The 22900-nt window shown below is 48.8% G+C and overlaps 1 protein-coding gene across 1 annotated transcript in view; it reads left to right on the top strand.

Annotated features, from left to right (window-relative positions):
- LOXHD1 (lipoxygenase homology PLAT domains 1) overlaps nt 1–22900 on the top strand; it is a 163503-nt gene that overhangs the window by 75460 nt on the left and 65143 nt on the right. Inside the window, exons 13-21 of the mRNA XM_041756584.1 lie at nt 1570–1724; nt 3362–3522; nt 8944–9020; nt 9896–10092; nt 12500–12692; nt 16168–16328; nt 18698–19169; nt 19641–19795; nt 21766–21899. Coding sequence (XP_041612518.1) covers nt 1570–1724; nt 3362–3522; nt 8944–9020; nt 9896–10092; nt 12500–12692; nt 16168–16328; nt 18698–19169; nt 19641–19795; nt 21766–21899 — 1705 coding nt within the window. The remainder of the gene's footprint in view (nt 1–1569; nt 1725–3361; nt 3523–8943; nt 9021–9895; nt 10093–12499; nt 12693–16167; nt 16329–18697; nt 19170–19640; nt 19796–21765; nt 21900–22900) is intronic.

Genomic DNA, 22900 nt, shown 5'->3' with positions numbered 1-22900 from the left:
GCCCAAGCCAAAAACCTAGGAGTCATCCATGATTCCTCTTTCCCTTATTACTTTTCCAATCCATCACCAAGTACTATTGGTTCTACCTCAAAAATATATCTCTAATATACTGACTTCTCTCCATTTCCAGGGGACCCCTAGTCCTAGGCACCCTCTTACTTTTTTAGACAACTATAATTATTATGCTAACTGGCCTGATTCACTCCTTCTTCCCCTACAATCAGTTCTCTCCATGGCAGCCAGAGCGATCTTTAAAACATAAATCAGATCAGGCTATTTCCTTGTTTAAAGCCCTCTAATGGCTTCTCCTTGTATAAAAAAAACAACAAAGGAAGTCACACTTCTGACCTTCATCTGTCACACACACACCCCCCACCATGCTGGCCTTGGTCCAGTTCTGGACTTCATCTAACCAAGCCATACTGGCCCCTCTCTGTTCCCAGAGAGAAGAACATCCCCACATGGGCTTTGCACTTACTCACGCCCTCTTCTCAGAGCTTCCTGTGGCTGGCTCCTATCATTGGCATTGTACCAGACATCAACTTCTTGCTGCAAGCTTTTCTGCATCTCTAAATCCTCTTCACTCTCTCCCCATACTCCCCTCCCCATTTCCAACCCATTCAGGGGCACCCCTCTCCTATGTGATCTTTGTTGCAGACATAACTGAAAAAACTTTCCTGTTCATAATTTATTATGATTTTACTGTCCACCTTTCCTCTCCACCTACCCACTCTCAACTCTGATGGAAGCTCCATGGGGGCAGGACTCTGTTTTTCTTGCTCCCTACTGAATCCCGGTCCCATAAGGGTGCCTAGCACCTGCTAGGCTTCAGTCAATAGATATAGGGCAAATGAATGAATGAGTGTGTGAATGAATGAATTTCACTTTCTAGCTTATTTGGAGTGGGAAGGGAGGCTGTGACGTGCAGGGATGCAGGTCCACCTTCTCCAAGGTACATTTTCAACAAAGAAAGAAGCTGCTGTCCCTCCCACAGTGGCTGCATTTGGTGCTTTTCAGTTCTGAATCAAAGGGGGCTCAGTTCTGATTCACAAACAAGAGCTATCTTACTGTAGAAGATAGGACACATACTACTTGGAGAACAATCTAAGGCAAAGAGTCTGCTGGGTTGGATGGAATCAGGTGTCAAAATGGTTGAATCAGACCCATGGCCCCCAAACACTGCCAACCCCCCTTAACAGTCTCCTGGGGGAGCATATCAACAAAGTGGTTTTAGGGATCCCACCTCTGGAAACTAAAATTTGGGAAGTCTAAATGGGACACAGGAATCTGCATTCTTACAAGAATTTCCCAGGGGATACAGATGCTTGTCCAAGCTTGAGAACCTCTGGTTTTCTGGGAAGAGAGTCTTGCAGGTGAGCCGATCCATGACTGGGTGAGATGGGATTTTGTGAAGCCAGGGAGGCAGCAGGGTCAGCTCAGGCAAGACCTGAGGGGGTAGTGGGAAAAAGGGAAGGTGGGGGGGAACATCCTGCTTAGAGGCAGGAGCAACAGGGCCAATGCTGGGAGCAAGGGGAGGTTAGCCACTGTGTTCTTTTCTCTACCTTACAGTGGCCCGGTACCGTGTGACCGTGTGTACTGGAGAACTCGAAGGTGCAGGAACCGATGCCAATGTCTACCTCTGCCTTTTTGGTGATGTGGGGGACACAGGGGAGCGGCTGCTCTACAACTGCAGGAATAACACCGACCTGTTTGAGAAGGGGAATGTGAGTATAGCCATGTACCAACCCCACCCCCCTTGTCCCTGTCCCAGGTCCCATCTCCTTGTCTTCCCTGCTCTGATAGTGATGCTGGGTCCCAGTCTTCAGAGAGGCTTGCTTAGGGGAAGAGCAAACTAACATGCATGATAGAGCCTCTAGGCTCCTGGGACTATCCAGCTGGGACCTGAAGAACCACCCTTTCAGGGGTCATGGTCCCCTCCACACCCCTAAGCTTTGAGAGGGGGGCAGAGCAGGAAGACATTTGCGGGTAGGAGCAGCACCTTTCTTCCCTGGGGGCGGGGGGCGGTCAGGAAGGGAGGGATGCTGGGCACCTTGCTTGTGGACTGGAGGACACAGGCTAGTGGAAGGCTGGGAACTTTGCTCTTTCCGCTAGACATGACCATTAGGGGCAACTTGTTCATTTCCTCTTTGAAAAAGAAATCAAGAAAGACATGAAATATGGGAGTGGAAGAGCTGGGTTCTGCCCCTAGTCTCTTTATAGATGTGCAGGGTGGTCCCCTTGTTCTTCCCTACCTGTTAAATGGACTTCCTGGGGAGGCCACATGTGGGGCAGTGGGGAACGTGCCAAGCAGATCTGGGGCAAACTCAGGGTGCTCCATTTCCTCAGCCTTAGTTTCCCCATGTCTGAAGTGGGGAAGAGATGCCTGCCTGTGGCCAGCTGATGTGAGGATTAGGGACACAGATGCACTGCCTGGCCTGCATCACAGAGTTGGTGCTTGGTAGAGTCATTGTTGCAATAAAGTGAGGCTCAAAGCGCTCACCAGCTGAAGCGGTTCGCAGACCAACCTTCCAAAAGTCTTGGCTCTCTCCCTCCTCTGCTGCCCCTTCCTTGGTGAGGGTAGCCAAGCCTTGGAAATTGAGTGGAGGTCTCTGTCTCTGGCCACTCCAGGCTGGCCTGGTTCTTGGGGTCATAGAAGGTTATGATAGTAAAAATAATCTGAGAGTCGTGGGTGGACCCAGGTTCATCTGGGGAGGGACCGAGGGGGTGACTTCACGTAGATATTTACATTTCCTCTTTGCCTTCCACCCCCACACACGCTTTCCTTCTATCTCCATCCCACTCCCTTACCCATCAATCCCACCCTTGTGATCCTGTTTCTGGAGGCTTCCAGGTGTGCTCATGTGGGCTTGGTAACTCTCAGCCCCTACTGTACTCCTGCTGCCCCACTGGCAGGCAAAACTATGAAATTAGCAAGACCACTAGCGCCCCCGCCAGTCAGTCCTAGCCATGCCCCTCCTGCTATCCTTCTGTAGCAGGAGCCCGAGTTGATTAGCCAAGGAACTAATTCATGATAAATGGTTACTGATGGTACCAGCTTACCGTGTTCATCCTGCTGGGAGATCTGCCTTTTAGAAGGAGATCATAGGGAATGGTCATGGTGTAACCAAAAAAATACAGACCTTCCCTGTTGGGAACTTGACAGGGAATGACTTCTCAGTGGAGGCAGTTGGAGGAGGAGTTAGACTTTTCTTTCTAGGTATCCCTCAGCCCACCTGTGGAAGATCAGTAGCCCAACCCATCAGCCATGGCTTTTCTGAGTCCTGGGCCTGTGTCTCTCCTTTGGTGTTTGGGTCCCAAGGGTGCCACCGTCCAACTAGCCTTGCTGTGTTCTCCTCTGAAGGCCGATGAGTTCACCATTGAGTCGGTCACCATGCGGAAGGTGAGGCGGGTAAGGATCAGGCATGACGGCAAAGGCGGGGGCAGCGGCTGGTTCCTGGAGCGGGTTCTGGTGAGAGAAGAGGGGCAGCCCGAGAGTGACAACGTGGAGTTCCCGTGTCTCAGGTGCGTAGTCTGGCTGCTTTCTGTGTTCTCCAGCTTCGGTCCTGGGCCCTCCCCACTACCACGGACCTGGGAGCAAAACAGTGGCTTAAGGTTGTAGCTGGTGCAAGAAGAAGTGGCCCTGCTGGTGGCGCTTAGACTTGTGTCCCCATTGTACCTACGGGTGATGAGCCAGTGTCAGGTGTCCCAGTGCACTGCTGGGATATCTATTTAAGTACCAAAATTTCATGACTTTTTAAAGATATAGTATGACAGTTTCAGAATTTAACTGAGTTCCCTCAGATTATTAATACCTGCTGAATTAAACTTTTGAATCAAAGGTGATTTTTTTTTTTCCCATTTGGATGGGCCTTTAGCCACATCTGTTCCTGGGAATGTCTTTCCAAGATACCTTATTTTGTTTTCATTCCCTTTCCTGAACTTACTAGTGAGGTAAAGTTTCTTTTCTCTTTCTTCTTAAATATTTGGGTTTCTATCATAACCAGTTTGGGGTTTCATTGATTTCTAGAAGATACTGAGAGAGATTTTTTTTTTTCACCATCAAGTTGGCCATTCCTATTCAGTGGCAACATCAGGGAGGTGTACGCAGTATTCTTGGCTTGGGGTTTTGGACCTGCCAGGCTCTGCAAAGGATTCAGCCTGCACCCATCAACAAGGTGCTCCATGTCCAAGCTCACTTCTTTAGGGCTGGCTCAGGCTCCGTGAGGGTGGCTGCGCTAAGGGCAGTCTTCCTTGGAGTGGGTAAGGACAAGCTGCCCAACAGCCCAGCCCCACAGTGGATGCATTCCTCTTCCTCTAACCATACACACAATTGTACTCATGTGTAGGCAGACACATTTGCCACAGCTGAACTGCTTACCACCTCCATAAGCTCAGGAGGAGGAGTTTCCCAGCTATGGAAGGCCACTAGGACAATCCCATGGGACAATAATAGTAAAACATTTTTGCTCATGACAAAGACCTCTACAGTCTTCAAAGTCTAACCACTCTAAGTATTACAAGGGATTACATTAAAAAGATAAGAAATGACTCAGACAGCTCTAAGTGAGTGGCACTAATGGACAGAGAGAAACTCACAGTAGGGGCTGGGAAGGCTGAGGAAGCCTTCTAGGAAGAGGGCTGGGAGTGGAGATCAAAGGGTAGATGGATGGCGACAAGGGAGGTAGGTCATGCAGGCTGGAGAAATGGCATGAAGCATGGACTGAAGAGGTGGCTCATGCAGAGACTGGTGAGGAGCTGCCTGGCACCTGAGGATGAAGGATGAGATGGGAGAGTTATGGTCTCTCTCCAAGTCCATCACTAACTCATTTCCCCCCTACTGGGCCAGGAGGCTGCCTGGCTGGAACGCTTAGTGGAGCAGCCTTATCTCCATCCATTCAAAAGATATTTATTAAGCACTTGCTATATGCATTTGCTCCCTGACCTCAGATGTGTATAGCTTAGAGGGGAACTAAACAGTAAGCAAGAGAATAAACGAAGAAAGCCATACTTACGAACCATGAGGAATGGAATGAAGGAAACACATGATGGTGTGGAGCTAACAGGAGCAGTGACAGTGACTTAGAGATGGAGGCTCTGGTTAGTTCTGTCTGCAGAGGGGACAGTTAGGCTGACTTCCTGAGGGACAGAAAGGAAAGTACTGGGGGAAGAGCTTGAAGCTTCTAGAACTTCAGTGAAATCAATGCAGGTAGTCAGAGTAGAAGGTCATCAGGTGAGGTCAAGGTGGACAGAAGCCAGGGACAGGCGGCCACTATCTGGCTTTGGGCAAGGAACTTCCATTTTGGGAAGCTCCCTCTGGCTTCTGGGAGGAGGGCAGGCTATAGGGGGTCCAGAGGAGAAACAGGGCCTGGTAGGAGGGTTTGCAGGGCCCGAGATGGCACGCATTAGTTTGCTAGGCTGCTGTAATAATGTGCTACGGTCTGAGTAGCTTAAACAACAGAATTTTTGTTTCGTGGTTCTGGAGGCCAAAAGTTCGAATTCAAGGTGTCAGCAGGGCCGTGCTTCCTCTGAAGGAGCCTGGAACAGGATTTGCCCCATGCCTCTCAGCTTCGAGTGGTCACAGGTGTTCTTGGCTTGAAGATGGCCATCTTCTCCCTGTGTCTTCACATCATTTTCCCTCTGTACACGTGTGTCTCTGTGTTCACATTTCCCGTTTTTATGAGAACACCAGTCATTTTGGGTTAAGGCCTGCTCTAATGACCTCATTTTAACTGTGTTACCTCTATAAGGATGCTATTTCCAAATAAGGTCCCATTCTGAGGTGCTAGGTGTTAAGACTTTAACGTATCATTTTCAGGGCACACATTTAAACCCATAACATGGCAGCTTGGCCCTACATGGTGGCAGTGGAGGTAGAGAGATGGGGCTACGCTAGAGACAGATCCTAGAGGTAGAGCTCATAGGATGTGCCCACAAGAGAGAGGGCAATTGGAGACCTGGGCAGAGACTGTGCTCCCTGCTGAAGAAGGGAGCCTGGGGAGGAAGGGTTGTGGGGAAGGGGCTGAGCTGGACTCTGGAGGTTTAGCTGGGGCATTTTAGGTTTGTAGGTTTGAGATGCTTGTGAGTGGAGTAGGCTGAGTCAGGCCTTGAGAAATAGCTCCAGAAAATGAGAGCATAACGATAGAATTTAAAGTCAGGGAAATGGATGTGGGATCCTTCAGGGAGAGTGTGGATGAAGAACTCTGAGGACCGAGCCCTAAGGCAGGTCAGTAAGAGGACAGGGATCCTGGAAAGAGGATGAGTAGAAAGCGGGGATGTTTACACTGCCTACAGTGCTCATGCATGGTTCAGGAATAGTGTGGGACCAGGAGTCTAGCTACTTCCCTGCTGTGTGGCTTTAGGCAAATTTCTTAACTTCTCTGGTCATCTGCACCTTCCCAACCAGCATGTGTCTTACAGTGATGGTAAGAGTAAAATGGGGTTGTGCTTGGAAAGGAGCCAAGTCTGCCAAAGACACCAGTGATTCTGATTGCAGGGCAGAGGGCAAGCCAAGGCCCTCAAACACCCTAGAGCCCTTCCTGCCCCCAAACCCATAAAGCATTCATGCATCTTTAAGAAAACGAATTCCTTTGCCTTGGTTGAGGCATGTGGTGGCATTTACTGACTCAGGACCCAGGAGGACTTTGAAGAACCTGGAGATGGAGCGTGCACTCCCACGCTGCTGCTTTTTTCACCTGAACTGTTATTTTAGCTGCTTGGGGGAGAACAAATCAGGCCTCTTTATCACACTTCTCTGCCAGGGTCAGGTAGTGTGAGTGTTTCAGCTCTGGTAGCTGTGTGTGTGTGTGTTGTGTGTACACGCATGTGCAGATGTCCACATTTCTTATGAGCCTGAGGAAAGAGCAATAAAATCACCAACAGAGGCGCTCACCCAAGTGTCTGAAGCTGAAAGAAAATGACTGTATTTGGAAATATTTATTAATACCTTCCAGTTGGAAACTAAAATGACAAGCCACTGTGTCCCTTTACTGCTGGAGTGGCCTGGTGGTGGGTGAGTGGTAGAGAAAGGGCGCATGGGTTTCCCAGTGGCTGCGGGGCTGCTGGCTTCCATTCTTGCCATCCCCAAGAGGGTGGCTGGGCCATACCACCCCCTTCTCTACAGTCTCTGCTGTGGGAGCTGCCGGGCGACCTCCATGGGACAGAGGGGGAGACTCCTAATGGGTTGATCAGAGGAGCCCTACGCAGTAGTTCCTGCTCTCAAATCTCTCTCCCATCCCCACCCCTCCACCCCCACCATTGTCAGTGCCAAGAATTCTGCAAATGCATCCTCCTGTCTTGGAATCCCAGATAACTTTGGTGTTCAAGACACACAGCACCAAAGCCCACAGCAAGTGTGACTACTCAACCACTGAGTAACATTTATTATGAGCTAACAGCCAGCAGGCAGCAAGGTCCCATGGGAATGTGAGCTCAAGTACTTGGGGAGGGAGGGTGAGAGAGAAAGGACGGGGACCCCACTATCCAGGGAGGGTGTATTGGCAGGGGTATTGTGGTTTAGGGAGGCCTGAGCTCCATGTCGGGAGGGCTGGGGAGTAGGCAAGGCCTTGGTTTCCCTGATGGGTTCTGTGGCCAGGGAGGTACCTCCCTGCCAGGAGTATGACAGGGCTGGGTTGCCAAGACAAGCTCCAGGACCAAGGCAAACGGGAGACACTGGTCAAGAGGTAAGTATCTTGGCTTCCCCAGGGTGCTGGAGAACATTATGGGCATTTCTTCTGCTCCATCACCTGTATCACAGACCCTTGTGAGTACTAAGGCCTGGGCATCTCATGCTTGCATGGTCATCTGATTTCTCAGGCTGCATGCCCAGGCTCAGTGGGGATGGTGCTTTTTGGGTGAACCGGTCCAACGTGTTGCCCCAAGAGTAGATGACCAGCAGAGAGCTGGAGCCACAGCCCACTCTGATGGATAGATGAGTCACTGCCATCAAACCTGGCCCCGTGGGGTCCAGATCAGCCTCTCCTTGTTGACAAATCTCATTCCTCCTTGAGGACTCAGGGCAAAACCCCTTCCTCACAAACTGTTCTCATTTCTTTAAATTCCTGTTGCACTTACTTTGCTCCAACAACCATCCTTGTCCTGGTCTTCCATGCCTTGGCTAGTCTATTCCAGCTTCTTTTTTTAATTAAAGATTTTATTTGTTTGTTTGTTTATTTGAGTGAGAGAGCATGAGTGCGCATGGGGAGGGGCAGAGGGAGCAAGAGAGAGAGAATCTCAAGTAGACTCCTTGCTGAGTGCAGAGCCCGGCGTGGGGCTCAGTCTCATGACCCTGAGATCATGACCCGAGCCAAAATCAAGAGTTGGCCACTTAACCGACTGAGCCGCCTGGGCGCCCCTAGTCTATCCTATCTTCTTAACTAGGTGGTAGGTTCTCTGAGGGCCAAGCCTCTTTTCTGCCTTCTCTTTCTCCCCAGAACCCCTAGCACAGTGCCATCTGCACAATAGATTCTCCCAAAAAGAGACTATTGTTTTTGCTGATAACAATGACACCGATATTCTTGGCTTTCAAGATAGACTCTCTACTGTGGTTGCCAAGGTCCTGCATCCTGTGACCTTCTACCCCTCCAGCCTCCTTTCCTCACATGCCAGCTATTCCCTGCCCCCAACACCCTGCTGCCTTCCATCCACAGGGGCCTTCAGGTCAGCTCCTGGAGGCCCTGCTCTGTCCCAGCTTATGATGTTCCCTTGGGAAAGCACCTCCCTTTTCTCCCAGCCAACTCCTTGACATCCTTCCAACCTCAGCCAATATCACCTCCTTGGGGCAGTCCTCTCTCCCTAGTCTAGTGGGGACTCTTTGTTCTTAGCTTCTGTAGAGCCTTTTCCTCTGCCCAACTCACAGTTCTGACCTCCCTGGTGACTCTGCAGGAACTGCGCAATGGTAGGCGGTGGACCACTCAGAGAGCTAACAGCCCCTTGTCTACCCACCAGGTGGCTGGACAAGGATAAGGATGATGGTCAGCTGGTCCGAGAGTTGCTGCCCAGTGACAGCAATGCAACACTGAAGAGTAAGTCATCCCGATGAGCAGGTGAGGTGGTGAGTAGGCCTCCGGTGAGAGAGGCACCTTCCCCTTGCTGCATGGAAGTAAGCCTTTGGAACAGGCATGTGCTCTTCCCTTCATTCCCCCACCCCCACCCCAGGGGGCAGCAGTGGGGAGGGCGGAGAGGAAGAGGCTCTGAGGGATGATCTGCAATTTTCTTCACTGTCTGGGCTGTGTACACAGTCTCTTTGTGGCTTTGGATGTGGGGCCCTGAGCACATCCAGGGCTCTGTCGATAAGAGCAACAAAGGCAGTACCACTAGCCAACAGGCATTCTTATCTCCCCTTAGGCACAGGCAATGCAGATCTTTCTGATGAGAAAATGGAGCACCATCTGCATGGTGCCCTGTTTCACGATGGGGCTTTAGGTCCACATTAGAATTTCAGTCCTGGCTCAATTGTCGACAGCCTTGAACCAAACGTGTAACCTTCTAAAGCCCGGATCCCTAGCTTGTAAAGCCAAGATCAAAGTCCTTAGTGACAACTCTACATATATAATGAGCTAAACACCGTCTGCAAAGCTTGATGCTCCTTTGCCTCTGTTTCCTCAACCATCGGATGAGAAACTGGACAAAGCGGTTGCCTTGGGTCCTTCAAGGGCCCTGCACTTGCCATTCTTCGAATGCTTACCTGTTCTCGGAGCATTCACACCTTTCGGGCAGGCCATGCTGGGGTTAGCATCCCAGTGTTGTAGATGGGGGGACCCGACAGAGAAGAAGGGAGCCCTGTCCCATTGTGGGGCTGCTTAGAGAGCACAAGGGCTCAGCTGCTGACCCCCAGCCCTTCCCACCTGCCCTGCACTAACCTCACCTCCCTTCCCACCTCCCACCTTGGCCCATCCAGACTTCCGCTACCACATCAGCTTGAAGACGGGGGATGTCTCTGGGGCCAGCACAGACTCCAGAGTTTACATCAAGCTCTATGGGGATAAATCTGACACCATCAAGCAAGTTCTTTTGGTCTCTGATAACAATCTGCAAGACTATTTTGAACGTGCCCGAGTGGATGAGTTCACCCTGGAGACCCTGAACATCGGAACTGTAAGTCCCCTTCCTGAGACCACGTGGCGTGGTCTCCCCCACCCTGCATATATCCACATGTGGCTACACACATGCACCCACATGTGCACACACATATCACACACACCCACATGCACACACGTCACATGCATATGCATCCTCACATGCACACAGGTGAACCCATTTTGAAGGGAAAAGAATGCCCACTTGGGGGTAAGAGACATACATTGTTATCTGGCTATGACCCAGAGCAGCAGAAGCTATGTGGACAGTGGTTAAGCTTCTGCAGTCCCTTCAGGGATGGAGTGACTATTTTTGGTGTCTGTGGTCTCAACATTTCCTTTACCTACAGATCCAAGACCAGTGTAGGTGGGTCCCAGTGTCTTGGAGAAGGGGATGCTGGCATGCAGGGAAGGAAAAGAGTGGCTAAAAATACTTCCCAACTCCAAACATGACTGTGCATCTGAATTACGCTCAGGAAACTTGTTTCAGTGCACACCCTGAGCAGCAAGGGAAAGATTCTGCCTTTGAAGGTGGCACTTGGTCAAGGCCCCAGGTAGCCCTGCTGCTAGCAGTCTAAGCTCTTCATCTGGAAACGCACACATCTAACCCCCTGGACTGTAGTTTTGGAAACTTTTCTAGAAATGTCTGAACTAGGCTTCCTCTTACCACCTGCCCTTCTCAAGATGTGGCTAGTGGGAATTGGGATGCTGACAACTCCCTGACTGCAGCCTCACTTTCTGCAATCCCTTTCCCCTGTCTCTGAGCTTCACTCTATTTGAAGTACTCCATGAAAATGCTCTCAGAGGGAAGATTTCACGTCAGTTCTTTATACCTTGATGGTAAATCAAAGTTTTCCTTCCTTAAAACGTATTTACATTTTCAGCAGAATTAATAATCATAGAGTGAAATGCTGTTCCCTTTACTGAGGATTTCTGGTAACAGCCAGCAGATAAATGAGACATCTGAGGGGAGGAGAATGGTGTCTGGGGCCTTTCCTTGTGTTTCTGAAACACTCTCAGCAGACAGTGTGGCCAAGAGATTGGGAGTGTCAGTCTGCCCCCACATTTCCACTTACCTGCCAAGCCTATAAGTGACCTCACCTTTGTTTGTTGCATTCATTCATAACGACAAAGGATGCTAATGGCATTGTTGTGAGCATTAACTATGTTAATAATACCCCAAGCCCACAGAAAGCGCTCAGTAAACGCTAGCTGTTATTGACAGAATAATTGCTCCACGTAGGTGCTGGGCATTCTGGAATTGAAGGAAATTAAGAAGTTCTGTCCTAGGAGCTTCCCACTGTGTCAGGTAGAAGACGCCTATCTCTGTCTTTACTCTTTCAGCTAGTCCTGTCACTGTCCAAGCCCACAGACAGTGACACTCTCCTGTGACCCCTGGCACTCACCCAAAAGGCTCTCGGGCTCTGTACACAAAGCTGGTTTCCTTCCAATAGTCCGAGGAGACATGCACTGAGTTACAACAGTGTTTTCATGATGAGCTCAAAGAGGCACTTAGTACTCAGAAGGGCAAGAACAGGGCTTGGAGGGACAGTTGTCTAGAGCTAGCCTTCTGGCCCCAGACTCATGGCTAGCATTACCCTCCAACCAACACAGAGAGAATCAGGGGGGAAGCTTGGCAGGGATCTCAAAGGCTGTTTGATAATTCCATCTGATGTTAGAATTGCCCCACAGACAGCATTTCAAGAAAACACTAAAGTGATTCAACATTGGTCAAACAAGTATTCATAAGGATGGTAACATGATGATTGACGCCATTGTCTATGTCAAATGTAAAGGTGTTAAAATGTAAAATAGCAAAGCAAGTGGACAATTGAGTGCTACTGGAAAGAGAAATATGTTCCTCAGGGCCAAGGGTAAGAGGAGAGATTGAGCATAGAACCAGAGAGGCTGTCCTGAGAGGTTGTCTACCTACCATGTCACTTATATGACGGTGCAGAGAAAAAGAAAAAAATGCAGAGGTACATACAATAGTGCATTGTTTAAAGCAGAACAAAGCCAAATCAATACCATGACTATATTAGAAGCAAATGGTTCATGTTTTGAATGTTTCCTTTCCTGTGCAGCCACCACCCAAGTACATACTGGAGCTTTCAAAGTTCACATCATGCCCACTCCCTCATGTGCTTCTCACAACTTCCCTGAGAGGTGAGCTGCTCCTAAGAGGAGGGAACGGAGGCTCCGGGCAGGAGAAATGGGCCCCCAGTAGTCCAGCTGGCTGGTGGCAGACAAGACTGGGACCCAGCCTCCTCCTTCTGAGCGGCTTCCTCTTTTGGGGAACTGAAGATCTGGGTTGAGGACAGCAGTTTGCACCAGTGTTTGGCGGGGAAGGTGGGGTGGGTAGGTATGGAGGTGCGGAGGTTTCTATGCACCAGCTCTGCTCACTCGCACCCTGCATTTCCTTCCAGATTAGCCGGCTGGTGATTGGGCATGACAGCACGGGCATGCACGCCAGCTGGTTCCTTGGCAGCGTCCAGATCCGTGTGCCCCGCCAAGGCAAGCAGTACACCTTCCCTGCCAACCGCTGGCTGGACAAGAACCAGGCCGATGGGCGCCTGGAAGTGGAGCTCTATCCCAGTGAGGTCGTGGAAATCCAGAAATGTATGGAAGCAGCAGTGATGGGACCATGAGCAGTTTACCCTGTGGGATGGGGTAGTGGGGAAAGAAGAGGGACTATGTGGTGACCTGGGTCTTGGTTTCCAAACAAGGAGGGGAGATAATGGGGCTTCTGATTGCCTGGGGTATCACGGGTCTAGGAGGGGCAAAAGGGCTCATTTTACAAATGGAGAAACTGAGGACTCAGTGGATGAAGCATTTTTTTTTTCTGGAATAAAGACAGCAAATAACTCTGTTAAAAAATATATATTCTCAGCCCTGTGTACAAGATTTTGAGACATAGTCCGTGTGTTCCACTAGGAAGACTGGCTGAGGAGGTAAAGCTGTTTATTCATAGATTTATTTGATAAGTATATATATTGACTGTTTCTCTGAGCCAGCCCTGTCCTAGGCACAAAATAGACCAAATCCTTGCATTTGTGAAATTTACATTCCACCAGGGGAAGCGGCGGGGCAAACAATAAATATATAATACAATCCAAGTAAGAGCTATGAAGGAAATGAAGCAGGATAGGGTGATAGTCACGGCACAGGGGTGGAGGACATTTTTGGATAGGGTGGCAACATCTCTGAATGAAGGTGAAATTCCAGGTGATCTGGCTACCTGTTGCACATGATGTGAAAGCTATAGTTATGGTTGGGGTTAGAGAAACAGAGGTTTTCTAGAGGGTCAGGAAGATAGTGGCACCAAAAACTGATGCAGAAAATGTCACTTCCCTCACCTCTGCATTTCTATATTTACCCTGAAGTCTATGGCCCAAGGCTCACTTCCCCCAGAAGCTTCCCTGAGAAAGAACCCCAATATGAATTCACCTCTTCCTTGCCCACAACTCCTTGTGTCTTTTCATGTGTGCATTTTCCCTCCCCAACTATCCTGTAGATTCCTTGAAGACTGTGTCACATACACATACATACATGGTACCTGCCAGTGTGAAGAATCAACTCTTTTCCTCTTTTTAGAAATTAAAACTTGATTTCCTTTATAGTGATACAGATACTAGTTAACAAGATACAGATTTTTAAAAAGTAGTAGTTCCTTTCTCCTTACCCTCCCCCTTCTTCAAAGGTAACAACTTTTAAATTACTTTCACTTTTCCTCTGAAATTTCTCTATATTTTAAACAATTTGCTTACCAATTTCTTTATTATTTTATTCATAATAAAACTCTTGACTTCCTACAATGGAAGAGGAGAATTTAGCTCTTTTAACTTGTGTGTGTGTGTGTGTGTGTGTGTGTGTGTGTGTGTGTGTACATACAGGCTTCCCTTCCTTCCAGGCTTCAATAAAATTACATCAATATTCAATTCTTACATTACTATGACTGTGTAAATATTATTCACTGCTGAGACACCTATTGTATGATGATTGCATTTCAATTATTGTACAACTTTTTGTTTTTTCTGGAGTTAATAATGGCCTCATTTTTCATTTGTATAGTTTTCTATATACCCTTCTGTATTTCTATATACCCACCTACCCATATTAGTGTACTAGGGCTGTCATAACAAAATACCATGACTAGATGGCTTAAACAACAGAATTTTATTTTCTCTCAGTTCCAGAGGCCAGAAGTCCATAATCAGAGTGTCAGATGGTTAAGTTTCTTCTGAGGCCTTACTCTTTGCCTTGCAGATGGCTGCCTTCTTGCTGCATTACATGGTCATATGGTCTTTCTTTTGGGCATTTGCATGTGTGTGTCCTAATCTCTTCCTCTTATAAAGACAGCAGTCATTTTGGATTAGGGCCTCACACTAATGGTCTCAATTTAACTTTATTTTCTCTTTAAAGGCCCTATCTCCAAATAAGTCACATTCTAAGATACTAGGGCTTAGGGCTTCAACCATGAATTTGGAAAGGAGGAGAAAATTCTCCCCTAACATAATCTTATCTCCATCTCTCCAGTGGAACTAAAATTATCTTCATAAGTCCAAACCCAACAGCAATTCTGTTTCCTCTCCACCTCTTTCCACTTACTCCCCACCCCAAGGCATTCCTTTAGGAACCTCTAAAGGCTCTAGGCTGCCAAGAAGTTGTCCTTTGGGACTTTCTTTGGCCGTATTTTTGGAAATTCCTTTCTTTTTTATCTTGGGTTGGATCTCCTATTTCCTGGACTTTGTGTCTTCCTCTTCTTTGGTTTCTTCCTCCTTTTCATTTCCACTGAGTAGCTTCCTGAGAAAAGTGCATGGAGGAGAAATGTCTGCAAATGTCTCACAATTGATCAGGAATTTGGCTCATTACAGAATTTTGGGTTAGAACTCATTTTCTCTTAAAGTTTAGAAGGAATTATGCTACCATCTTCTAGCTCCCAGTGTTGCAACTAAGAAGTCTGATGCCATTCTGTTATCCAACCCTTTGGGGTTTTTTCTCTCCAGAAGTTTATGGAATCCTAGTTTTATTCCTGGCATTCTGAAATGTCATGATGTCCTCACTGCCTTTTGTCATTTTAATTTCATCCATTGTTCTGGGAACTCATGGGCTCCTTCTAGAAGCATTGTTAAATTCAGAGACCTTTTTGGATATTATTTCTTTGACAATTTCCAACTTTCTATTCTCTGTATTCTTTAGAACTAGACTCTTGGTAAGATGTTGGAATTCCTCTGATTTTCTTGCCTTTCTATCATTTGTCATTTTGTTCTTGGGAAACTTCCTCTTTTGTTCCTCTTTTGAGCTGTCTTTGACCCTTGCTATGGAATATTTTATTTCAGCTATGATATTAATTTCCAATAGCTGGTTCTCACTCTCTGAATGCCCATTTTTATCTATCCAAGTTTTTGTATCATTCTGGCTGCTTATTGGTCTAGGATCTCAGAGGAAATGGGGTTAGGGGTTGTCTCCATTTGTGCCTGGGTGCCACAGTCAGTTGAGCATCTAAGTCTTGGTTTCAGCTTAGGTCTGATCTCAGGGTCAGGTTCCACACTCAGTACAGAGTCTGCTTAGGTTTCTCTCTCCCTCTTCCTTTGCCCACCCTACCCCTGTGTGCATGTGCACACACTCTCTTTCAAATAAATAAATAAAAGTTTTAAGAATATATATTTTTTTCAAAAGAAAATTATAATTTCAATCCCTTGTCCTTGACTGAAAATAAGGAAAACAGACAAACACACAGCCTTTGCTTCTTTCTGTATCTTGGTGTCCGCCCAGAGGTGGGCATATACAGAGAATGCTAGCTGGTATATTGCCTACTTCTCATTCCTGGCTCCAACAGTTATATGTGGTGCTTATATATATGGCTGGGCTTTGGAGTCTGATTGCTTGAGTTTGCCATTTCTACCACCTACTCAGTTTCTCTAAGCCTCAATTTGTCAGCCTGCAAAATGGCAATGATAATCCTATCCTGCTGATGAGAGGATTAGAGAAGACAAAGCCTGTGACATGGTACAGGGTCAGGAATATCTTGCTTACTACCCCTACTACTGTTAATATTACTGAATGTCTATTTTTCCCTCATGTGCTTACCCAGTGGTCCATTATGAGGTTGAGATTTGGACTGGGGATGTGGGCGGGGCAAGTACCACTGCCCGAGTCTACGTGCAGATCTATGGCGAGGACGGCAAGACAGAAGTGCTCTTCCTCTCCAGCCGCTCGAAAGTTTTTGATCGTGCATCCAAAGACATATTCCAGGTGTGTGTGGGTAAGGCAGTGGGAGTACCCACAGAGTGCCAATGGGTGCCCCAAAATGAAAGGATTGAACTAGGTCAGTGGTTCTCATCCCTGGCTTCTTCTGAATCACCGGGGGAGCTTTAAGAAAAAAAGTGCTCCCAGCTCACATCTGGATCAGTTAAATCGGAACCTCTATGGTGGGGTATGTTTTCTGGGTTATTCTTCTACAAGCTTTACCAGGGAGGCTAACATGCTGTAATTCTGAGTATTGCTGGAGTAGATGATTCTAATTTGGCAAAATATGGCATGAGGCCCTTGATTACTGCAGCCACTGCCAGCCTCTGATTCTACAGCTCTCTCAGCCTATGGGCAGGGCCATGCTTCCCATACAGAATCTGGGGAGGAGTCTCCTGGCTGTGTTCTGAGTGCCCCAGTACTCAGCACTTCCCTTTGAATAGAGAAAAGGGAGGGATGAGAATGTGAGCATGTTGTCGGTAGGAGAGGAAGATGCAAATGTGATGCACATGAGTGTTCTATATGGGATACTAGTGCGTGTATGTGCATGTGTGTGCAGATATGTATGGAGAGAGCATATTCATGTTGAGTGTTTTTGTGTGTTTGTGTGCTACAAACAGCTCTGAGGAAAGAATCCTACCCCAGTGCCCAGCAGAGCAGAACCTGGCTGAGCTGGACTGGGGTATATGGAACGTTAGCCCCAGAGAGGGCCTCACTGAATCCAATCCCCCATTACACTGCTGAGGAGGTAGAGGCCCTAGCATTTCACCTCTCTGAGCCTCAGATACTTCATCAGTTCAAACCTAGCCTTAGACTGCCTCCCTAGCCTACTTCACAGTCCTTGGAAGGATAAAAACAGTCAATGTCAGAGAAGTACTTGGGAAATGGGGACCAGTTGTGGAGATGTAATAGAGCAGAGCATCTTCCAGTGCCACCAGGCTGTGTGGTTGGATGTGATGTTAGAAGCAGTAATGGTGGGACAGACAGATGTGGGCAGAGGGGATGGTGAGCAGGCCTGTCTGCAGAGGCTATGGCAGGGATGCTGTGCCTTGAAAATGCTAGAGAGATCTCTTGTGATGAAGTAGAGATTTACCAGTTCCAGAACCCATCCACTCAGTAGCTGAGAAGAAAAAATATCTCTTTCTTGGGGCTCCTGGGCCCAATTTTGGCTGATCATTTTCTCATAAAGGTGATTTTGTCTACATTGTAGCTTCATTAACAGAGTCAAAAGACCTGAGTTCTCATCTAGGCCTGGACTCCAGTGATGGGGCATTGAGTGGGACAGCCCTGGGCCTTAGTTTCACCAAGACACATATGGGAGAATTGGTGACACCAGGCTTTGAAAAGGCTCAGAATCCCAGACAAGGGCCCATCACAATGGGAAAACCTAAGGGTGGCCCAACCATCAGGCACCCCCTGAGAGCCCTCCCCTGAACTCTACAAGGGCTGGACCTCACTGCAGTGTGAGGCTCAGAGCAGAGTGGCAGATCAAAGCCTGAGGACCCAATTCTCTGAAGAAAAGCTAAGCCCATCTGCACTGCCCTTTGAGCTAGCCATGTGCTAGACCTATGGGGGAGAGAAGCAAGAATGAACGGTCCCTGTCTTTAGAAATTCCCACTCCAGTGGGCAGGGAGAAGCTCATTTGGACAGGGAGGGCATCCGTGACAGGCTAGGACCATAGCCAAGCTCTGGGCCTCCTCTCTCCTGTTGGGGAGAGAAGAAGACATGTACTCGGGGAGGAGCTTGCAGTTCCTGGGAATGTGGGTGAGATGTTCTTTTGTTTTTGAAAAATAATATTCTTTTCTTGCATACTTTTTAAAAAAATAATACTTTTTATTGCAAAAGTTATAGATATGATTCAGGCTGGAAAAAACTTTGGAAAGAGAATGCAGAAAAGCATAAATTAAACATTTGAAAAGTAGTAACAAAGCTCAGAAAACGGGATAAAAAGCTTTTACTTGGAGTAAAGGAAGAAATAAAGGCATTCTGGGTGAGGGAATGCATGAAGAAAGCTATGGAACTGAGACTAACAGGAATGAGTGTGACCTGTGCATGTGTGTATGTGTGTGCATGTGCATGCATATGTGCACATGCGTTGGGGGAGAAGGGGAAGAGACCAAGGGACAGGGACACCATGCTGACCACCACCTGCAGTTAGAAAGGACTAAGTTCGGGTGGAGGGGGGCCTGCAAGGGGTCCTGGATGGTGGGCCCAGCGACCAGGCATGGTAGGAGGGAGGGAACAGGCGGAAGCTTCTGAGCTCAAGGCTCCGGGCCTCCCCAACCTGAGGTTCTGCACACAGGCCTGTGCATGGCTCTGCAGGCAGGGGGGAGGACACCAGGGGCCCCCAAGCCACTGCCCTGTGCTTCGCACAGCTGGAGGCGCAAGACGTGGGTGAGGTCTTCAAGATCCGGCTGGGGCACACGGGCGAAGGCTTCGGACCCAGCTGGTTTGTGGACACACTGTGGCTGCGACACCTGGTGGTGCGGGAGGTGGACCTCACACCCGAAGAGGAGGCCCGGAAGAAGAAGGAGAAGGAGAAGCTGCGGCAGCTGCTCAAGAAGGAGCGGCTGAAGGCCAAGCTGCAGAGGAAGAAGAAGAAGAAGAAGAAGGGCAGCGACGAGGAGGATGAGGAGGATGAAGAGGAGGAATCCTCATCAGAGGAGTCCTCGTCTGAGGAGGAAGAAGAGGAGACCGAAGAGGAAGAGGAAGAGGAGGAGTTCGGGCCAGGGATGCAGGAGGTGATTGAGGAGTACAAGTTTGAAGCCCACCGCTGGCTGGCCCGGGGCAAGGAGGACAATGAACTTGTCGTGGAGCTGGTGCCAGCGGGCCGGCCGGGTCCTGAGCGTAAGCCTGAGGAGGGGTCAGCTGGTCCGCTGAAGGGGGCCCGGGGAAGGGGGGTGTCTAGCTCTCCTGTCACTGATGGCCCCATAGGGGAGCACCCATCATGGTGCCCAAGTAGGTCTCCTGACCTCGGTCTGAATGGCCACCACAGACAGGTGTCTGTCTGGGGTAAGTTCTGCCCCTGTTGGGTGGCTCTCAGGAGGAGCCTAGATATAGCTCACCACGACTCCAAGTGGGACCTGAGGTAGGAGGGCTGCTGGGGGCAGTTCCCTGTGACTCCCAGACTCTTGGGCTTCATGGCAAAGGAAAGCCCTGAGTAGGGAGGAGAGGTGGGTTTAGTTCCAGGTGAGTGTAGAGGCAGATGACTCCATGGGTCCTTCCTGCTGCCATGAGGTGGCTGGACTCGAGAGGCTGAGCCTCAGCTCCACCTCAAGGCCTGGGCATCCTCAATGCTGCATTTTCCTCTGTCCTCAGCCAACACCTACGAGGTCCAGGTGATCACAGGGAATGTGCCCAAGGCTGGCACCGATGCCAACGTCTACCTGACCATCTATGGTGAGGAGTATGGCGACACAGGCGAGCGGCCCCTGAAGAAGTCAGACAAGTCCAACAAGTTTGAGCAGGGACAGGTAGAGTGTGGACTCTCTGGCCCTTGGGCAGGGTGCTGATTCCTGGGGCTATCCCTACCACCCCTCGCCCACAGCACAATATCCAACAGGGTGCTTTGTTCAGTCCACCCAGATGTAATGGGGGTGGCTCCTCTGTAAGCACCAATGCTTTGTGGTGGGAAATATAAGAGAGCCCCAGAGAGGGGGCGTTGAGCCTCATGATCCCATGGGAACTAACCAGAGGTAGTGTAGGTAGCAGAAGCTCAGGTGCTGAGTGGCTGGAGCAGGGGTTTGGAGGAAGAAGTGCCGATGGTGCTTCAGAGGAAACATGGTGGGAAGGAGAGCTGTACACTGGGCTATGGCGGGTGAGTGTGGTATAGATGTCTGTGGATGACCCTGAGAGGTGCTCCCCGAGGGCGAGACCACAGGACAAAGACGTGGGGTGGAAATGTGGAAGTCCAGCTCGGGGACCGTGAATCTTCCTGCTGTGCTGTATTAATGCTGAACCAGGGTGGATGCTGCCTCTGGGAAACTTGACGAGCCCAATGAACGGGGGTGGGGCATGAGGGCCTTGAAAGAAAGTTGAGAAGTCTGGACCTTGTGTCCTGCTGCCGGGCGAGCCATGAAGGCTTTCGAGCATTGAAAGAAATGCACACAAGCCCCTCTTCCAGGTATAGTGAGAAAAGCACAAAAAATCCAGCTGTCATCTTTGTCCTTCAAAGTTTTACAGTATCCTCTGGCTGAAAGGCCATCCTGTCTCACCTTTCTTATCCCTGTCCCTGATCTCAAAGCCATGTTCCCTCATCTACACAGAAGAAGAAAAGAAAGAAACCAAACCCATGAAAGTACTCATGGGTTCCTCTGATTTACTTCAAAGGCTGCTTTTTCTTCCCACACACACTTGCTATGACTTGAGGATTAGGGCTTATTCACGTTTTGATAGTTTTCTTTAAAAATTACAGCCACTATGTTCCTAGATTGGAAGAAACCTGCTAGAGAGGGTGTCACGGGCCCACATGCTGGATGAAATTGGCATACAGCCTTGTATGGTAGATAATAATACTGTGTCAATGTTAGAGTTCCTGAATTTGGTGATTGGCCCGTGATTATACAAGAATCACCCATTCTTGGGAAAAGCCATGCCGAAGAATTTAGAGGTGAAGAATCCCAGTATCTGTCATTTACTTTTAAGTGATTCAGAAAAAAATAGACAATGAGCAAAAAAGAAAGACAGGGCAAGCAAACACAAAATCTAGGTGAAGGGCATGCAGAATTTCATTGTGCTGTTTCTGCAAGTTTCCTGTAGACTTGAAATGTTTTTCATTATAAAGAGTTCAAAAAGTTACAGCCAAGAAGAATCCCTTCACTTATAGGGCCTAAGGCGGCCTGCCTTGTGCAGTATATGGACATATGGTCTACACGTCTTCCCACCTACAGGGTGAGAAAGTGCAAGTCTCCTGTTCTTGCAGATTACTTTGGATTTACACTTTGAATTCTGTAAATCACTTTGGATTTGTACTTTGGCTCATCACAGGTGCTTAGTCAGAATGTGTGGTTGAAGGGGTTTATGCACACAGGTGCACACGCAGCATGGGGTTTCCATGCATGCCCAATGACAGCCCCCACACCCACACACAGACACGCACACATCCTATTACACCAGTGTGGGTGACCAGCCAGCCTGCTTTCTCCTCTGCCCCTCAGTCACCTTCATGGCCCTCCCGCTCCTCCCTCTATCCTCTGGGACACAGTGAGAGTCTGGGAAGACTCCTGGTGGGGTTGAAAAACCAACAGTGCAGACCATACTGCCGGTCAACTGGCTGCGTTTTCCAGAGCTGGCCCCAGGCTGCCCCAGGTGCTGGGAGGGCGAGGCTGATGGCGAGACTGTGTGTGTGGTAGAGGCACCATGTGTGTGTGTGTGTGTGTGTGTGTGTGTGCACGCGCGCGGAGGGACCTGCCAGCCCTCTGAGTACTTCCTTGGCCCTTCCCAGACTGACACCTTCACCATCTATGCTATTGATCTGGGTGCTCTGACCAAGATTCGGATTCGCCATGACAACTCAGGCAACAGGCCAGGCTGGTTCCTGGACAGAATAGACATCACAGACATGAACAATGAGATCACGTGAGTGGGGCTTGAGGGGAGGGAGGGAAGGCCATGCCTGCCTCTGAGACAGTTCTGGAAAGAGGTCTGAGAGTGGGGATGGGGTGACTGGGTGACCTTTGCCTCTCTTTCTTCCTCTCCCTGGTCCCCTGGAGCTACTGCCCTGTCAGGTGCCAGTCTGGTAGGGCCTCCTGTCAGTTCTTAAGATCCATCAGTTCAGAAGGTCACATTTCCTGTCCTTTCCAGTCCCCATACCCAGACGTAGTCCCTCCTCAACTATGAAGTGGCTTCCAGTACCATTGTTTTAATGTTCTAGGCCAGGATTAGTAAGCAAACTTTTTCTGTAAAGGCCAGAGAATAAATGTTTTAAGCTTTGGGGCCATGTGTCTCTGTCACAGTCAATATACCTGCCTTGGCAGTGGGGAAGCAGCCACAGGTGATACCTAAATGGATGGATGTGGCCGTGTTCCAATGAAACTTTATTTATGAACACTGAAACTTGAATGTCATGTAATTTTCACATGTCACAAAATAATGCGTTCCTTAGGTTTTTTTCAACACTTTAAAAATGTAAAATTCATGCTCAGCTTATAGGAGGTACATAAACAGGTGAGTGGGCCACATTTGGCCCATAGGCTATAGTGTACTGACCCCTGCTCAATATTCCCAGCTACCACCAGGATCTAGGTTGGGAAGAGGATATTGTACTCCTGACAGGTGAAGGAATCATGCCCCAAGTTGGTGAAGCCAATTCATGCCAGAGCCAAGACCTGAGCTCCAGATCACCAATGATGAATCTGCTGTGTTTCTACTATTAAGCCCCATTGCCTCTTGAGCACAAAGGGCCAAGGGACAATAGACATGAAAGAAGGTCCCAGGTATGATAGGGAGGTATGGGAGATAGGGAGGTAGAGAGGGTAAGGAGGGAGGGAAGAAAGCAGGCAAGATCCTGAGTGGGTTGTGGAGCCACTGAGGGCCTGCCAGTGCTTGGAATATAGTGTGTGCCCAATAAATAAATATGA

Source organism: Vulpes lagopus, chromosome 1 (genome assembly GCF_018345385.1).
Source record: "Vulpes lagopus strain Blue_001 chromosome 1, ASM1834538v1, whole genome shotgun sequence".
Classification (NCBI taxonomy): Eukaryota; Metazoa; Chordata; class Mammalia; order Carnivora; family Canidae; genus Vulpes; species Vulpes lagopus.
Note: the sequence above shows the minus strand (reverse complement) of the source record. Positions and strands in the feature narration are given on the sequence as shown.